Source organism: Dermacentor silvarum, chromosome 6 (genome assembly GCF_013339745.2).
Source record: "Dermacentor silvarum isolate Dsil-2018 chromosome 6, BIME_Dsil_1.4, whole genome shotgun sequence".
In the NCBI taxonomy this organism is placed as follows: Eukaryota; Metazoa; Arthropoda; class Arachnida; order Ixodida; family Ixodidae; genus Dermacentor; species Dermacentor silvarum.
The window spans coordinates 98853291-98873191 of record NC_051159.1 but is presented as its reverse complement, the minus strand read 5'-3'; the positions used below and the strand labels follow the sequence as shown (position 1 = coordinate 98873191).

The 19901-nt window shown below is 44.3% G+C and overlaps 1 protein-coding gene across 1 annotated transcript in view; it reads left to right on the top strand.

Annotated features, from left to right (window-relative positions):
• The window catches only part of LOC119455754 (unconventional myosin-Va), a 90521-nt gene that overhangs the window by 43803 nt on the left and 26817 nt on the right, over window positions 1-19901 (top strand). The window contains exons 20-29 of the mRNA XM_037717202.2: window positions 3637-3849; window positions 6185-6278; window positions 7237-7487; window positions 8948-9061; window positions 10293-10463; window positions 15635-15740; window positions 16160-16352; window positions 16488-16608; window positions 19090-19167; window positions 19274-19367. Coding sequence (XP_037573130.1) covers window positions 3637-3849; window positions 6185-6278; window positions 7237-7487; window positions 8948-9061; window positions 10293-10463; window positions 15635-15740; window positions 16160-16352; window positions 16488-16608; window positions 19090-19167; window positions 19274-19367 — 1435 coding nt within the window. The remainder of the gene's footprint in view (window positions 1-3636; window positions 3850-6184; window positions 6279-7236; window positions 7488-8947; window positions 9062-10292; window positions 10464-15634; window positions 15741-16159; window positions 16353-16487; window positions 16609-19089; window positions 19168-19273; window positions 19368-19901) is intronic.

Sequence of the window (19901 nt, the reverse complement as noted above, 5' to 3'; positions counted from 1 at the left end):
TTGCGATTCCCGTGCGCTGCCCGCAAAAGGAAAGTTTCCCCTCTCCCCACTCTGCCTTGAGCGCATGTGCCCGACGCGACGTTCGCCGTGCGTGCGGCGGACATGGGACCCGAGGATGCCCACAAGGAAAAAGCATGTGACACGTCGCACCTACATGCGGAGTAAAAGAGAGGCGAGATTTTCATGCTGTCACAAGACTGCTGCAACGGCTCGCCGCCAGTTGGTGTGGCCACCCTGTCGCAGCTGCGTATTGCCAGCAGCGGCGTGCCACGCAGTTTTCTGTTAGTGCGCGTGTGCCTTTAACCCGATGCTCAAAACAGGAGAAACTGATTCCTTTTCTTGCTGTTGAAAAGCTGCTTGAATGTCAATAGCATACTACATATTGTTCCGAGGGAAAGTGTTAAGCATTGACAATATCTTTTAAGCTTTTATATGAGCTTTCCTCGTGGACAACAATGGACTAAAGCTGTTTGCCTTTGCAAGTTTCAGAATCAGAACATTGTGAAATTTTAGAGACGACGTTACATTTTTGACATGGACAATAATAAGTGTGCCTAAGTACAAGTACAGATTGGACACACTTGAGTGGTTGAGTGGCCGGCTGCAGAATGCAACAGCGTCCATAGCTGCTACCTCGAGGCAACTGCTAGGTTCCACGTGTGTTTCTCCTATAGCCCATGGACCTGGCAAGTGGCATGATTATGCACGGTCTCATTGCAGTGTTGGCCTGTGCTTTTTTTTGCAATAGATGGCGGCCAGCTCGACCGAAGTGTGATTCCATCTCTAAATGGATTTAGCATTCATATGCATCTTATTATGTACATGTTTGTGTCATATTCTGATTGTCGTATTTGCAGTGATGTAAGTGTGCTTTTTTTGTGTATTACATAACAGTAATTTATTCAACTTTGTGTTGACATGTACAAAATGTGGCCACCCAGTAATGGCCAAGATAGCCAGCAACATCGGCGAAAAAGATGATGCACATCCAATGCACTTGTTGGAATCGACATGAGGCGAAGCTTTCATGTAGCTGTCAGTTAAATTCTGTAAAACTAACTGCAATGTGTACAGTTGTCTTTATTTTCATCGGATGCAATACGGACTCTTAGGCAATGTTCGCTTATGCACCGTACAGGTTACAACTTTGATGTCATGTAATGTATACATAGCTCCATAAACTCGCTCAAATGCCAGCTCACTAAGCCTTGGCCTGACCTGAGAGGCTGAGTTTGTCTTGGCCTGGCTGAATAGAATTTTGGTGAATATGAATCAGAGCAAGCTCAGCTGAGTAGAATTTTGGGGACTATGAGTCGGAGAAAGCTTGACTGAGTAAAATTTTGGTTAATCTGAGTCAGAGCAAGCTCGGCTGAGTATAATTTTGGCAGAGTCTGATCTTGTGTGAGCTAGGCTGAGTAGAATTTTTGGGAGTCGGCACACACATGCTATTAAACCACACCATGGAATAAAAGAGTAAGCAGCTGCATCTCACAATAAAAAAGACGATTCAGATACACAAATGCCATGCTGTCTTTGTATATCTTGCAAGTTGCATGATACTTATTTTATAGAGGCAGTAATGAGGGGATACAGTTATGAGTTTATGCAGTAATACATGTAATTGCAAACTCATTAGCACCTGTGCCTTGGTCTTGTTGAGCACGGCCTATGCCTCTGGATACATCTGCACACTTAGTAGCTGTGGACGTGCAAGAACCATCCGCACTTGAAAAGATGCTATCATTTGCAGGAAGGGATGCAACTGGCTGACTTCACTGCACAATTTTGATTTGATCTTGTTTAATGTGTTATCTACTGTTGTGTTATGTGTTATGTTGTTGTGTTATCTACTGTATCTAAACAAGGTGTTTGCCTGCTTTCCACATTGTTGCATGTGTTTTACAGGAGGTAGAGAGAGAGAAACAAGGAAAGGCAGGGATGCTTACGGTGAAGTAGTTTCTTAGAATACTGCAATATGTTACGACTAGTATAAACAAATGAAATTCAGTGCATTGAAGTAGTGCAATATCATACCTGCCAACTCTCCCGAATTCTCCGGGAGCCTCTCGAATTTTACTCGCATCGCCCGATTGTACGGACGCGACCTCAAATCTCCCGAGAAGTAACCGCCACTTTTTTTTTTTTTTTTTACGGACTGTAATATAACCATGCGAAAAAGCGGCGCGGGAGCAGTTCATCACCAGCATGCACCGTGAATCGTGGTAGCGGCCGCTGGCACCACCACGAACACGAGCAGCCGACGGGCGCTGCCATATTGGTTTTTCTGAATTGGCTCGTCTTAGGTTGGGTCGAGTGTTTTTAGCAATCCAGTCGTTAGATGACCGTGAGTGCGCAAGGGATCAGTTGGCTTTGTCAGGTTGTCGAGTGAAGTGCGAATGCTGAACTACTTAAGGTTTGCCTGAGTTTAGTTGGAACAATCGATGGCACTTTCAAAAGCCAAAAATAAGTACCGTAGTTTCTGTCTATAACTCGCACGTTTGTATAAGACGCACCCCCCTCAAAATGGCAGTTTTTCCGGAAAAAGGCGTGTATAAGTCGCACCGGTGTATAAGACGCAGCTGTTCGTTCGGTAAGCGATTTAAAAAAAATTACAGTGACGTTTCACTCCGTAAACGCGGGTCATGCGCAAGCATATGAGTGCCATATATTTCCACTCCAGGCGAATTTCTGCCGTCGTGGCTGCCGTGATGTTCCGTATAAAGTCCAAGGGCGATAACATCGTCCCCGCGCGCCGTATGCTGTATCTGCGAGTGAAAGCCTGCGACGGTGAGCCGAATTGCGCGCAAGGGAGGAAAGTGGAAAGACGCGCTAGCGCTGAAGGTAGGGGGGGGGGGGGGGCTTGTACTCTGGTAGCAACTGCGTAGTTTGCGCAGTGGCGCGTGCTGTATCTTGATAGCGATCCACAGATGCGACGACTTCGGGGTTGGTCGCCCTGCCGCCGCTTGCGTTGCTGCTCTGTCCTTTTTGCCTGGCGCTCGGGAACTCAATCACGAAAAGAACCCGGCACATCGATATTGTGCACAGAAGCCGGAGCAGTTAAGTGTACCAGTGCGCTTCGCGTGGCCATAACATCGAATCCAATTTTTACGGCAGTTCTTCCGAAAAAAAAAAAAAAACACGTACATATGTCGCACCATTCTATAAGACGCACCGACGAAGAATTCAGAAAAAAAAAATGAGTGTTATACACCGGAAAATACGGTACTTGCAAGTATTTCTGAGATCATACACGACTGAGTTTCTGTGCTTTCTCACTTCGCGGAGTCATGACAAGTATGGACTCTGTACCACGTGCACCGTTTTGCACGGCGGCAACATTTTTTTTTGGGGGGGGGGGGGGGTTAAAAACTTTTTTGACCCCCTCCCCTCGCGCGGTGGTCTCCCAATTTTTCATGCTGCGAGGTTGGCAGGTATGCAATATGCAATTTACTTTTACAGTGAGTGTAAATACAGGTGCAGCAAGGATACAAAGTCTGCAACACATTGAAGGTTTATTGGTTTCTGTGCAGGAAGAAAAATGATGCATCAGAAAAAGGAGATGAAACTGTTTAAATGATGCTTGTCACACATTAACGCTTCAAAAACGAATTGACGATGCTCCCTCTACTCACACAGGTCAAGGAGAACAAGACGTTCCGGTCTCAGGGTGAAGACATGCGTGGCCTGCAGGAGAAGGTAGAGCAGGCCAAGAATCTGGAGAACCTTTTGCGAGTTTCCAACGACAAATTGGCCGCACTGGAGGAGACATTGGCCTCCGTCCAGGTGAAGCTACGGCAGGTGTCCTGCGAGAAGGAAGAGCTGCTATCCACAAACACGGCGCTCAGCCAGGTACGTCTGGTGCTAAGGACCTATTTTCACAATTGTTAAAGGGACAATCAAGAGCAACTCTAAATTAGTTTAGACTGGTGAAGTATTCATTCAAAACCATACTTTTAATCCATCAGCTGACTTTGCAGATGGGTGTGCGCCAACATCTCATCACTCACAGTCATTGAAATTGACAGATCACAAATACGCAGTTACTATTTTATTATATCTACTTGAGCTTGCCTAAGCACCATTATTTGTAACAGCGCACTTTGCAGCTTTGTCTCTTCTAGATTTTTATGCCCGTATACAGCATTCAATACCGAGAGTATAATTTCTTATCATAATTGTGCCACTTGTTTTTAAGGTCACCTTGCGCCATAAAACCCCATTAATCATTATCATTCCATCCACGGAAAAATGTGAACTGCTAATGAGGAGAAAAGGAAGGCCGAATTTACCTGTAGAAACGATGGAACCCAGCCTTTAAGACGAAAACACCAGGAGAGAAGTAGACGGACACACGCTAAGACTAGGAACAAGTTTAATGAAACAACCACACAAAAGTTTCGAACTTCGCACCTAAACTTTAGTGCTGGTACGTCATTGTGATGTCACGGACTTCAAGGTATTTATTTTTTTATTTTGAATGTGTTAGCGCAGAAAATGTTCGCAAAGCCTCCGAAGTGGAGTTGTTGGTTCATTTAGAATGCAATGTATTTCTTCTTTCTCGATAAACAACGAACTAAGCAGGTGGACACACTATTAAAATGATTGACATCGTGGAAGGCTAGTGCAGGAACTTGAGAGGTGTCACCACCCATCTTTTATTCTTACATATATATTGGCTAGCCTCTGTTGATGGTAAGAGTGATCTTTTCTGGTATTCTAAGAACACAGTTTATCAATATAACCTTAATTGATATTCCTCTTTAGCGTCCCTTCAAGTTTGCATTCAGATAATGCACTTTTGGGCCATCTATGGCAGTATGTCAAGCCTCACCATAATGAACCTCGATTTAACGAAATTCGCAATGTAACCAACTATTTGCATTGACCAATCTTAGTTCCAGTGCAAATTGTGTATATCTCTTTTCACAATTTAAACAACTAATTTCCTCACATGGTTTCAATTTAACAAAGTTTTTGGCCATTTTAAGCATGTACTTGGAGCCAGTATGACTGGTAAATCTAGCAAAGAACTACCAAAATGTTGTCTAGCATAGATGTTGTCACTACTTCTTCTGCGCCTGAGAGATGATGTGAGCGCACAGGAGATTTGTACTAATTTTCCTGATTCTGCTTATTTGACATTTAGTTACACGAATTACATGTTTAGGTATTTACACATTGCTGAAATAATTATTTAAGAGCAGCGATTGCTGCTGCCTGGTCTCTTGATGCCTCCGGCGCAGACTTTCCAGGTGCCTCGGGAAGTGTCCCGACGCACCCCGTCAAAGAGAAAACAAAGAGAGCAATCACAACTCCTCATCGACCGTAACCAGTCAGGCCACATAGATGCAAACTCGCACACCCAATCGCGGGCGGGCTTGACCGAGTTTGAACTCGATGACAACCGTCTGCTCAAAGAGTCACAACTCAAAACAAAGTAAAAACCTATAGGAAACTATCAAGACAGTCGTTGGGCATTTGACAAACTAGAGCAAAGAATTATGGGTGTCTAGAAATTGAAAATACACAAGAGAGTCGGAAGCATTCACCGAACAGTTTGGAAAATTGGAAGATGGACGTGCCAGTACAAGAGGTGGGCGATGACGCAGTTGTCCGACTGAATCCTTAGAGGCACAGTGGGTAGTGCCCTGCCCAAGATTTCCCGAAGGTTGTGGGGCACGTGGCAGCTCGGAATGCTCGGACGCAGGTCTTGCTCTGCGGCCGCACTGTAAAGGAAGTCATGAGGCCTTCGTTGCTGTAAGCGGTAATCAGCTACGAAATGACGAGAATTGCAGCTTCTGCATTGCTCTTGCACAAAATAGAAACCTGATTTGCTGATTCATTCAGCTAATAAAAGCGTGTTGATGTAGCAAGCATTTTGTTTATTGCTCTCTTGATAACTTCGTAATTTCATCATTCAGTTAATTTGGACATTTTGCTAATCGAAACTAACGAGGTTTTATTATTTGCTGACCTATGGTTGTGTGTGTGGTCTCAAGACTAAAGCCTCGGCTAAGAGTTCCCGACATGCTCTTGCAAACATGTTTTCTTTTTAAGAAATCCATATTGGTTTCCTTTGTAGCTTCGTGGTGCATCAGGGTGGATGACAATTTTCCCTTTCATGACACTTCCTCCACCTTGCGGGATTCCACAGAACTGATTTTCCACATGCTTCCCCTTTCAGAAAATCGAAGCTGCAGACAAGGAAAAAAGCAGGCTTCAGCATGACTTGGAGGAAATGGTCAAGGCAATCCAGCTAAACCAAGAAAGTGCCCAGGGTAACTATTACTTCTTTTTTTTTTTTATTCATCTGGTTCAGGTAGTCACATCTTGTGGCTATGCTACCATCAGAATCCGGCGTACTACGAAAGATTTGACCTAGTTCATTGCACACATTTGCACAAATGTGACAGAGGTTTATTGTCAGTCCAGCCTAAAGATGAACCTTACATAGTATTTGTAACATCTTTTTTTCTTCTTTTGTTTAACTTTTAACTCCCAAATTCTTATGTTAAAAAGTGTACAAGATTTTTTGCTTTTTTTCTAAATTCAGAAAATTCTTGCACATTATATCTGGATACAAAAAGCTTATTGCATGTGTGATTTACCTTATACATTCACTTAAATTAATAATGAAATACACCTGCTTCAGCCCATGTTTAAGAATTGAACATAATTATCTGATCAGATGATAGCGAAAGGAATCGAAAATATGGAAGAATATGTTCAAGTATGGAGAATCAAATGCAGGGTGAGAACTGAGTTCTTCGTTTCTGGCAAGCAAAGCAGAAGAAGCTGTGGCCTGCATGAGTGCGGCTCGTATTTGGCGATATTGCAACATACAGCTAAGACGAGTGCCAGGTCGGGCTTGGTTGTTAAAGCGTTCAAGACTTATAAAGATTATTAAAGTCGGTATAATGTAGTGTTAGCAGTAAGAGTTGTATCGGCATGTATTTGTAATTGCTCATTTTTTTTCTTTCTTTAAAATAAACTTCAAATATATTTAAAGTGAGTTATGATACAGTGTTAGCAATACAGCAGTAAGAGTTAACGTGTCTGTAATATTAGCGATGGTGGAAAACTTTCATTCTTTGGACATGCATAGAAGTGAAAGGAAAAAAAATGCTGTGCACAATGATATTTTACTGCAAGGTAATCTGCAACAAAAATATGCACCTGCGGTGTTGAGATTAGTTTTACTGTAGTGCGTAAAATTTTTCAATCTGCACCTTGCAGAGTTGCTGCGCCAGAAGCTAGAAAGCGAGCGTCAGCGTCTGCTGGCCGAGTTCGACGAGGAGCGATCGGCCTACCAGCGGCTGGTGAAGGAGCGTGATCGGCTGGAGCAGCGGTGCGAGAACCTTGCCCAGGAGAACAGTCGAATCAGGGGCCTGTCGCACCAGCGTACACCATCCAACCTCAGCATGGCCTCTGTGCGCAGTGACAATGCCGACGTAACACGCGATGACACCTCCGATGTGCCTGATGAGGTCAGTTTCATTTCCACTCTTGGGATTCTCGTAACTGATTAGAGCTGCTAAGAATGAGTGTTAAATTTTAAGTGTTATGTCACTGACATTTTATGACATACTAGCCACTAAATGTAAAAATTGTCAATTTATGTAAAAAAAAGAAACATATTGAAATTTTCTTGCAGTTTCAGGTTCCTCAACTATTTAAGAACGTGCTAGCAACATTGCAGCTGCATCTATCTGCTCAGTAATAAATTGTGAATTTGTATTTTTATATAGACTGGTGGCACCTCGAATAAAAGTAATGTAACCGTGACCACCATTTTGCAAGTGCATTCACAGCATGAGGAAAAGGCCTAGGGGGAAATGGCTGCCATCATTCTAAAGGTCGTTTTCCTCCTTTTTTTTCTTTTTTATAAGCTTGAGAAGTAGCATTAAGGATGTATAGGACATGTGCAAAGGCTGGTGAATGAAGTCAAATGTCAAAAGGAACAAATTATTTTGGTAATGACTGTAAAGAAAGCAATAATACCGAAGGCATTATTGGCTCATATGCTGTCGCTGCACTACTATTTACCACCACACGAGGCTTTGCACAGTCACCCGATTTCACAGGACATATGGCTTCTCGTCTTCAAACCACTTTTGACTGTCATTTTTGGTGCACATAGTAGCAACTTATTTCTAGGGCATTTACTGGAGTGAAATTTTATGTAGAATGCTACTGTGGATTTTAGGTTCTCAAGTTTTGTCTTCAAATTTTGAATGCAAGGTGACATGACAATTGTAGCGGTGACAATTTTATGTAATTTTGTTTTATGAGAACATGCGAAATATAGAAAAATGTCACCACTGTGGCATAGTTTGTGCCTTTCTAATATTATATAAGTGAAATTTGTTGGGTAAATTGTTGGTTATATAACGCACAAAAATGGTAAACTTATGTAATTTCTGAACAATAGTTTTTATGACTAACCATAGTCACTTGAACTTTTGAAGAGCCATAATTATTCGATAAATTATTCTGTAATGATTAAATTTGGCACTGGGCTCTATACTATTACTCTAAATTTGCCTTCTCAATTATTATTAAAATTGAGCTGGCAGTCAAAAGTTATCTCACATGTGCCATGTCCCCTCCTAATGTGTAGTCAGTTGGGGCAGCCTGTGGCAATCCTGTGGAGCTTCTTTATGGGTCTTATTTACGATGCGCATGAACTCGATGTGTCCCGGCAAAAAGCAGTAGCAGTGTGAGGTGTCTAGAGAAGTTAAAGCCCTGATTGCAGCCACTGTACATATGATGTTCAGATCAGCTGGTAGCAGGTTTACACTATGCAGAATATTTTTCGTGCAATCTTCTTATGCTTTAGGGCATGTATATAAAGTGTTGTTGGCAATGTTTCTAGTCGTGAGCCTACCTTGTGTCGCATGCTGTTTGTCTTAGTAACATAACAATATCGGGCTTGTCCTTGTTCTAGGATGTTGGTTATGGGTCAGTTAGATCTGCTAAGGACAAAGAAGCTGTTCATGGAAAGCTCAGCTCTATTGCTTGGCAATCTACTGGAGCATCTGCTGAAAGGAGCCCTGGTGCTGTGAGTTTCACCAAACCTCTTTTATGCCTTCTTCAGAGTTGCTAAGAGTGTAACAGAAATATCTTTCACGGTACTTCAGTGACTATGGTGCTTGGCTGCTAAGCATGAGGTTGCAGGGTGTGATCAGCGGGGGCCGCATTCCGATGGGGGCAGAATGCAAAAATGCTCGTGTACCGTGCTTTAGGAGCACGGTAAAGAACCCCAGGTAGCGAAAATTAATTAAAGTTCCCCGCTTCAGTGTGCTTCTTAATCGGATCGTTGTTCTGGCACATAAAACTCCAGAATTTAATTTTCTTGAAAATATAACAGCAATGTATGCCTTTATAACTGCACCTGTATGAATTGTAGATGGGCACATTAAATTTTCAGGGCATGATCTGTTTGTATGGCTTGCAATTGAGGTGCAGTGAGGATAAGGACATGTTTGATCAAATTGTTTTTACCCATATGAGCAGTAGTGTGCAAATGTGGTTACAGTTAATTAAAAAATGGCAGTGTGCATGAATATAAGAACATAAATGAAATGCTGTCAGGCTCTTTGCTGTGTGAGGGTAAATGCGAGTTGAAGCGGCCATTGGCCGCTCATTTGGGCATTTTTCTTTTTGCTTTGCTTAAGTTAGTTTTGAGCTAGCACGGAAATCATGCATGAATTTATGCGTGTAATGTAAGCCTGATGGGCTTTTGTCCTCCCATTGGAGTGAGAATGATGGGTGATTTGTCAGTTGGAGTAGGATCCCAGCTGAAGTCGTGCTCCATGCGTTCATGCTATTTCACGCCCATAATGCCAATTGATGCAGACACACACTTACTCCGATTGGCATGTGACTATGTTCTTTTATTTAAGCTTTGTGTGCAGTAATGTAGCTGATGACTCGCAGTCACCGAGAAGCAGCATTTAAATCAAGTGGCAAAAGCACAAGGGTAGGCATGACTAGTATACTGGTGTAACATTGAAAGTTCTTTGTGGCACCCTGTATGGATTTAAAGGAATAACTGGGCACTCTGGGGGGGCGGGAAGAAGCTTCATGCTTCTGCCGAGTGGACGTTACATCTTAGGCAGTAGATGCAGGTTGCCCATCTGTTTTAGCGCCGATTTGCCCACTTGTTCACCAGATGTAGTAATGTAGTCCTATGGTATGCTGATGTGCCAATTGTACAGTGAAGGAGAACTAAAGGTCGCAGTGTCAGATGAAATAATAGAGCCATGTTCTTTCGTGTGTGTTCCTCTCAGCCGGAGCAGCAGCAAGCCCCTCTTCCTGATGTGTCGGTGGTACTGAAGCTTCAGCAACGGCTGAATGAAGTTGAGCAAGAGCGAGCACGTCTAGAGAAGAAGATGGAAGCTATGGAGGTCAGGGAGGAGCAGTCTCAGGCCAGAGAAGCCAGTGGCAAAGAGCTGATGCGGGTATGTCTGATGGTTTCATCGCCTCTTTACTCAGAAATGTGTGTTATGTAGTGCAGGCAAAAGTTGTCAAACTGAGATCTAGAGCAGAAACTTAAAGGGGCCTGAAACACTTTTGTAACGAATCGGAGCGTGCTCATTATTAAAGGACATCGTCTTACGAATCTCATGCCGCAAAAATTTTTAGAATCCAACTATTGCACCAATACCCTGATTTCTCTCTTTTCGTCTCTACTCGTGCACTGGAAGCTACACCGCGGAGAGGCCAAGAGGGCAAAGCCCCGCCTAAAAGTTGAGTGTCACGACGGTAAAAGAGCTACGCCCAATTGCCATGTGTAGACCCTACCGGTCTACAGCAGTTGCAAATGCTAAGATGCAATAATTTTTCGGTCTTATTGAGATCACAGGTTTATATATGTTTCAATTATTTAACTCAAAATTAGCAATTATGTGTTACTGAGAATGCTCTCGTGATCACAAAATCGACCAATAGCATTGGTGGGTCCAAGCTGCTTGCAATGACACTGCATGACAACAATAAATTCCTTGCTGCATGCAGTGCAGTAATATTTGGTTCTTATGTTAGCAGCAGCCTCTGCGACAGATAGGCAACATTTTCTTACTTTGTTCAAAAATTATTTCAAGGCCCCTTTAATTTTATGCAACTTGCATGTACACACTAGTATAGAAGGCATAATAATGGTCTCACATGTAGATTCGGGTTGCATCTACTGGCTCCAACTTCCGTACTTAGATAGCGAGGGAACTCACATTTTTATTATTTTTTTCACAAGAATTTTAAGTTCGTAAGCTTTTCTACTTGAAGGTGCACTTTTTGTAGAAAGTGCACAAACTAATGCTGCATGCCAGTAGCGCACTCAGGATCTCTGCCAGGGGGGGGGGGGGGTTGACACTTTGCCAATACCATCTACACAGCACTAATTTCGATTTCTTAACGGGAAATTGTCAAAAAGACGCGCTTTTTGCGAGTGTGCAGACGATTGCGCCTCTTACATCTTAGTTGCAGTACTCAAATGCGTAAGGAAAGAAAAGGAGTTAAACAAAAGGGGGGGTTAAGTCGGCCTCAGGGGGTGGGTTACAACCCCTGAATCCCCCCCCGTCGGTGCGCCACTGCTGCATGCAACCAAAGCTGACTGTGGGTTATGGTGTGGGGGCGATCATTGCTTATGTGTAGGGATGCGCGAATACAGTAGAACCCCGCTGTTACGTTTTTCACGGGACCGTAAAAAAATAACGTAAGAGCCGGGAAACGCAAGAGCCAGGAAACAGGAAAAATTGAGAAATGGGAGTAGTGTTGAACTGCACACAATATTATTTTAATTCTTACGTGCGACAAAAAGTAGTTTCGTCCGACAGCCGAAGTATCGATTGCGATGAGCTATACAAAGAATAGTAGTTTTATCGTCTCTATAAACTTGTAAACATTCGGTTATTAACTAATTAACAAACATGGTGTCAGCGCCCACAGGCAAACATGAACACATCACACTCGATGAGCGCGGACACGCGCAGTTAAGCGTCGCTGCAGAAGCGAGCGAAGTGACCTTCGTGCTGTTGTCTATCGCTTCAACCCAAACTGAGCGCCGAGAACACGCAGCGTGCACAAAGCCACGAGCCGCCGACGCACCTACACTGCGTAGAATCTGCCCCCACGCAGATCGCTTTCAAGATACGGCCCGCGGGACCGCGCGCGCGCCGCCGCGCAGTATGATGCCAGAGCACAACGCTGCCCGCTCCCCCCCCCCCCCCCTCGCTGGTGCCTCGAGCGCAACGGAAGGAGGCGCGCTTCCTCTCTGCTTTTCTTTCGCGCGCGAGACGCGGTCGTCGGCTCCCCTCGCAAGCTTTCACTCGCACATTCAGCATACGGCCGCGCGGCTTCCCTCGCAAGCTTTCACTCGCACATACAGCATACGTCGTCGCGCGCCGTATGCTGTATGTGCGAGTGAAAGCGTGCGAGGGGAGCCGACGACTGCGTCTCGCGCGCGAAAGAAAGCATACGGCGCGGCGACGGCGTTATCGCCTTTGAACTTTATACGGAACATCTATGAGCCAAAACCAATTTTAGGGCCGCAACGCGTCATAGGCATCATCTTTAGATAGCAAAAGCGGATATCAAAGGCGATACTTTTGCTGGCGGAAACCGAAAATACGTAATAAATGTCGCCCCCAGCACTTTGGGCGGCCAATGCCATCGTCAAGCAACCATGCCAAGCGACATGAAAAGTCAAAATGGCCGCTCGGGCCGGCGCGGTGTGGCAGTTCGCAACGTATGATGCGAGAACGGTCCCACAGTTGCGACGTAACAGCGGGGTTACCAATGCATTGGGTTCTATGGGAGCTGTGCCGGGACCGGCCGAAAACGACGTAACAGCCGGGAAAACGCAGCACCCGGGAACGTAACAGCGGGGTTCTACTGTAGTGATTTGGTCGAATAATTTCGAATCGAATAGTTCGAATAGTATATATCGCATATTACAGTAAAACCTAGTTAATTCGAATTTCACGGGACCGAAAAAAAATGTCTGAATTAACCGAATGCCGAATTATCAGGGTATCTAGAAAACAATAAGCAAATGCTTACTACGTCAGCACGGTTTTATTAGTGTAATGGATAAGCAAATCCTTTTGCTATTCTGCACAAAAGCAGTGCAGAAGCTGCATTTCTTGTCTTTTCGTGAGTGATTGGCTCTCGCAGCACGGCCGCGGCGCACGCCATCATTTGTGACACGCTTTGCACTACCGCACGCATATCCCGATTATTTTTTCGCCAGTAAGCTGACCGCCAACAGATCGCACGTCCATCGCGATGTAGCCGGTGCTCTTCATCCTCGACAGCTTTGCACCCAGTCAAACCGAAACAACTGTTTGTCACAACCGCGGCCGCTATCGACGCGATTATGAACGGCGACTTTGCCATGCAAGGGTACCGCCACGGTAGCAGGAAAAACGAAAGACTTTAGGAAAAACGCGCGCGTCATGCCGCGCGCGGCAAAAGGGGCACGAATTGAGGGTGTTATGGCGTGCCGCGTGAAATGGGTCTCCCATTTCTGCGGCACGTGGCCGCGAGATGAAGAACCAATCAAGAGCGACGAGGGTGACGTCACGGAGCCATGGCAACCGGACCTCCGCCGCTCCGCGCTGGGTTATAAATCGACGATCGTCGTATCTCGCGGTTCTATGGTGGGATTTCTGGACGCTGTCCGATCGCACCCTTTTCGCTCACGGTGATTCCGCATTCCGAGAGCGCGCGAGATCATATCGCGCTGCCGCGCGGCGTGACGCGATTGCCACGGTGGTCTTCGCGGCAAGGAGCTGACGCGCGGCAACTTGCCGCTCGCGACATGACGCACGCGTTTTTGCCGCTAGCGTGGCCGTACCCTAAGCACGCGGTCGACGCACGCACTGAGTTGGAACGAAACTATCGTTCGCTGCAACATCTACAGACGAAATGGCGGTCGCTATCCATAGAGTTAATATGGAGTTAACATAGAGTTAAACACAACAGGAAAACGTATTTACAGTATATTTACAAGGCAATCAAGCGTTCGACCATATGGCCGAGAGCGCGCGCCAGATCATCAGCGTCTTCATGTTCTTCTAGATGAATCATACCATGACAATTTTAACCTTATGGGGCTATCTATGCGATCATGGATGGCCACTACGCAGCTTTTTAGGCATGCGGCCGAAGTGCGTATTGAGTCAAAACGAAACTACTTTTTGCTGCAACCTCTGCGGAAGAATCCGCGGCAGCTATCGACGTGATAATTGATGGCGACTATGAAATCCCGCGGCCAACGCGTTGTTATGCGCGGCGGTAAACGCAATAAAGGCACAAATAGGCACGAATCGTTCCGTCATTGCTGTCATTCATGTACGATTACCGCTGATGACTATTGCGATGCGAACTCCACCGCTTTGTTTTGGTTGTACGCTAGCGCCGTTTCTGCTCTTTTGCGTCGCACATTTCCAGCTCTTTAATGAAAAAACGTATAGCCTTTGAGATTTATGGTTGATGTATGGCAGCCATGACGTGAAGCATAGGCTCCGAAATGTGTACCGTCCGTCGGTGGCTTTTGGCTGCCTATTCGGGAGCGCCGAATAATTCTAAAATATCGAATACCTGAATTTGAATCGAAGCGAATAGAGCATTATTCGATCGAATATTCGACAATACCAAATATTTGCCCATCCCTACTTATGGGCTGCTATGATCTTTCGCATTGCTGCCAAGAGCATTGAGCTAACGAGAATGCCCCAAATTCTAGTTGGATGCTTTTCAGCGAAAGCACTAATCACATGTGCTGTGTATAAAAAAAAAATCTGCAACCTGTCTGCAGAAATGTTCTAAATGTGGAACCTGCTGAAGAGCTTGGAACATTCTGTCATCCACTGTAATAGCTCGGTGGCTTTGCTATTACATTCGAACCCAGTGATATCAAATCTTAAGGGGATCACAAAAAAGTTCAATATGTAGGTAGCACGATATATAAAATAGGCCCTGAGGCAAACAGCGGCTTGCCGATTGATACATCCGAGGGCCGCTTAGTTACTGCAGGGAACTCAGAAAAAGAAAGTAAGCGCACTTTGTTTATGTGCAAAAATATTGCTGATTCTGGTTTGCTTCTCATTCTGAGAAATGAAGTTGAACATGCTCATCTTGATCTTGTCAGGACTGTCGAAGTGCGACAGCTCTTTGCCTTCCATATCGCTGCAGACACGACGAATCGTGAAATCTGTAAATGTCTGTCAATGTGACATTGCTTTGCTGCGTGCTCAGTGCGCTCCTCTGTACTTTCTCCGGCACACGATTCTCTTCTCCACCTCCAGGTGCCAGAAGACGTCAAAGTGCACAAAGAAGTGTATTTTTAGGTCTTCGGCGTGGTGCTGCATTCGATATATCGAATGTGCTGGTGAACGGGCGTTTTATATATGCATGCACTAGCCCTATAAATTTACATGGGACTTTCAAGGGGATTTCACACCGGTTCGATATACCCAATAATTCGTTATATGTGGATTCAATATATCCGGGTTCGACTGTATGACACTGTTCGCAGAGTGGAGTGTAGCGTATGACATGTCCTTAAGAAACAAAAATAATTCTTTCCAAAAAGTTTTGTGCTTTCCTCGTCTGTTGCTTTTTACTTCAGCTGCATGAGTTGGAGATGGAGAATGCCAAGCTGAAAGAAGATGTAAAAAAGATGGTGAAAACGCTGGCTAACGAGGACAAGTCAAGCCGAGAGAAAGACTTGATGGGTGAGTGTGAAGCACCTTGTTTGATTTGACTGTGGTAGTTACCCAGTGGTATTGTGATTTAAATGGTTTGCATTGTAAGGCTTGTAATTATTTGCATTGTGCTTTGAGAAGAAAAATTTTGTTGATAATTTTCTATCAGCTAAAAGTTAAAACATTTGTGATAAATAGTCCTGTACAGTTGTTTGCAGTCCTGCCGCTACATCGTGAGCACTACAGACTGAAAACCCAGTAGTCCGTTCTGGTCTGCTGTGTGTAACGAGGAACTTGGATGCTGGTCACACTAATTGTTGAAATTTTCTGAACAGGCCCCCATGTGCTTTATTAGACTCGTTTGAGATGAGCTACAGCAATTTCAACTTGCATTTTAAGCATGCTCATGAAATGTGTTCAACAAACGCCTCATCCGTCTGTGCTTGTAGCTCACTACGAGTCAATCCAAGATGAGCTGGAGCGTCGACGAGAGGAATGCCTGCAGTTGCGGGCAGTGCTGGCCAACCAGAATGAGGACCTGAAGTCAGTGGTGGCCCTTGATTCATATCGTGGCAATCTGGATCTGGTCAACGAGGATGGGGAGCTCCTGATGGCGTTTGAGACCCAGAAGAAGCTCATCAGGTCTGTCCACGTGTTCTATGTGCCCGCTCTTCTTCTTCTCTCGGCCCTGTCTCTGTCTCATGCTCGTCTCTCGGGGCCGGCTTTCTGCACTGGCCTGCCGATGGCTGCAACCTGCCCCTGTGTGTTTGTGCGCAGACAACTTGAGGCTGAGCTGCAGACTGAGAAAGTGCGCATGCACACCATGGAGCATGAGTTTAGGGACGAGATCAGGAAACTTCAGGATGACAACGACCGCCAGCAGAAGCTTCTCAGCCAGGTGGGTGCTGTGTCCCGTGGCAGCGGGCCTTGAGCAGTCTGGGTCAAAGGTCTTGAAGCCACTGCTCATATGACCAGAGCTGTAGTCAGGGCCACATTCTGGCTCATCGGCTCTACAGTTGATCCCGGACTTATCAAGTTCTGATATACTGAATAATTGTCTATAACGAACAGGCATAACATTCCTTGAAAATCACATGCAAAAGTATAACTCTGTACTATGGTCTATCAAACTCCAATTCACCGCCACATTCAATACATCAAACACTGTGGTTTGCCACGCCCCTGCAAGTTCATTTTTCCAAATGGGTTTGTGATCACTTCTCACACCATCGGAAATATTCAGTGCCGACGAAACGTTGCTGTTTTGGCAGATGCTGTCGAACAACACATTGAATCTGAAGGGCAGTACATGCCATAAAAAAAAAATTAACAAGGTCCATGTTACTGCAAGTAGCTGTTCGTTATTGGCAAGAGCAAATCACCACACTGCTTCAAGGGCGCAAAAGGCCTTCTGGTCTAATATCCATTCCACAAGAAAGACAAGAAAGTGTGGAGGGCACTCAATATTTTTACGGAGTGGCTTCGGACATGAGATGCCAAACCGTAGATGTTTGCATTGCCAGGTATGTCTTATAGACCAGGGTTTCACTGAACGCCATTTTATGGTTCTGCGAGCGGCCTGAAAGAAATCCAACCCCAATCCGCACTTTGATGGATTTTTACATTACAGTTAGGATTTAACAAAACCACCTCACACCGCTTCCACATTTTGGTAGTCTTTGTGGAAAGACCATTGTGGAAGTGGCGCACAATATCTCATCACGGTGGGATTCCCAGATCCGCACTGAATGTGTTGCATTCGTGCTTGCAGAATTACAGGTCAGTGGGAATGGAGACGGATGTTCTGCGAGCTGAAAGTCACTTTCACATCTAACAGCTTCTGCCTGGATCGACTCGTTGCCGACAAATGACAATCGGTGATAAACGATGCATTGTAACGGACACTTCAGGCACTTTCACACGCAAGTAGCAGTACAAGTACGCTGGTGGCAGAACAGCACATATCTATGTAGGCTTGTTTGCTTCCGCGCTATATCTATTTCTGCTTAACCCTGAATAAAAATGTGCACCAAGCACTTCAAAGCACGTCGTGGTCACCGTGGTCTCGCAGCTGGGCGATGCAGGTGTTTAGGGTTAGCGTTGTGATCAGTAATATATCAAAAGCCATTCCATAGCACGAGTAATTTGTGGCATTCGTGTGCAAAAAATAAGTAAAATTTTGTGCATTCGACAGGGTTTTGGAGAAACAAATAATAAATTCTCACTTTTTGCCATCTCAGTACACTGCCTGATACATGTGGAGTTTTCAGATAAGCTTCAGATAGACATTTAAAAATTTTTAATTATGATATCGAATCGTTTCACTTACACCCTTCGAGTTCGATATATCCGGGATCGACTGTATCAAGCCAAGTGTGCCAGTTCTCATAAGACCAAGTGAGACCCTTAGTCACTTGTGTAGTGTGTAGTAGCCTCGAAACATGTGATGCATACTGCACTTAATTTTTCATGACTGTCTGAGACAGCCAGTTGCCGTTGCTTACTTAATGTTGTGTGTGCTACTAATTGTAGACACAGCTACTGTTAGGGCAACTTCTACAAAACTGTGTTTTATGTCTGAGCAGATTGTTGTGTTAGCTAGTTTGACCACTTAAAAGTTAAAGAAAGGAGTGGAGTATTTCTTCAATTGTGAGCACGTAGCTTTTTTTTTTTTTTGTCATGTCCTGAAAATTTTGTAATTTGTTATGGAAATTATTGAACTAAGGCATACTTCTCATGATCCTTATGTAACAGACCTCAGAATCAAAGTGAAAGTTTGTGGGGAAGTGGCCATAAATTTATTTGTAACCTTTTATGAATTCTTGAAACTAGTGCTGGTTTTCGTGATTTTTGACCATTTCATATCAATGCTCTGATATATTGAATCGAACAGGCGTAACATTCTCTTGAGAATCCCATGCAAAAGTATTGCTCTGTACTATGGTCTATCAAACTCCCATTCACCGCCACATTCAATGAATCAAACACTGTGGCTTGTTACGCCCCTGCAAGTTCATTTTTCCAAATGGGTTGTGGTCACCTTCTGCACCTGTGTGTTTTATGATAAAATGCTGCTATTACTGCAGGTTAAGGTTTGTGAGGTTGTAGTTGGGCAAATTGCATCTGGTCCAATTAATACAGTTTTGTTCCACAATTCTTGTGATCTAAAAAGCCAGTCTGCAACATAACATTTGCTTGAATTCAAACTTAGAAGATCACACTTGCTTTTGAATTGCAAATGAAGTTTCTTTGTGTCATTGCTCCCTTTAATTGCAACGTCACTGTAAGCCAGCCAAGATACATAACTGATGACTTCCATTATGAAATACATTTTCTGAGTGCCTGATCGTGGTCATCCAAATTTACTTTGAAACTGCAGAACCTCAAGAAGTCTCCCCAAGCTCAGACAGATGCGATTCTACAACATGAGATCAATCGCCTGACAGGAGAGAATGTGGTATGTAATGCGTGGATGGTTTTACATTTTTTTGCGGTTGTTCATTTTCATTTTTTTTTGTAAGCTGCAGTGAAATGTTACTGTTTTGTCTTGTGTACGTTTTCAGGATTTGAGAGAGAAAATAGATGGGTTGGCTGACCAGCTGAAGAAGTACAAGCGGCAGCTGAAGATTTATGCCAAGAAGATGAAGGACGGCGGACGTAAGCTATGAGAGCATTTCATTTTACTTTAGCTGCCAAGATTGTACAAATAACATTTATAAAGCCATTTGTACTATGTAAGTCATTTGAAATCATTTACAGTTAAACCTGGATATAACGAAATTGACAAATTCCCTGAAAAATTTCGTTATAAAGAGGATTTTGTTATATGCAGGTTCGACACGAAAACTAAAAGAAGAAACGCTTACCATATTTACTCGATTATAACGCGCCCTCGAATGTAACGCGCACCCATTTTCTGTTCTGCGTGAGTTGTTTGTCTGGTGTTCGATTCAACACCGCATCTTCTTGGAACTTGTTGGAAATTGGTTAGGTGTGGCAGTTGGCACAAGACGGACGTGGGATCGTACCATGTGTCTCTTCAGATGCGAGCAGATGACCGGTCTGACAGCGAAGCGATGAAGTGGCATCTATTGTGTCGTGCTCTGAACAAGCATCCCAATCTTGGAGGTCAATAATATGTGCTGAGCCAGCAAAGCGTCAGTTTGAGGAGGCACTAAATGCATCATATTG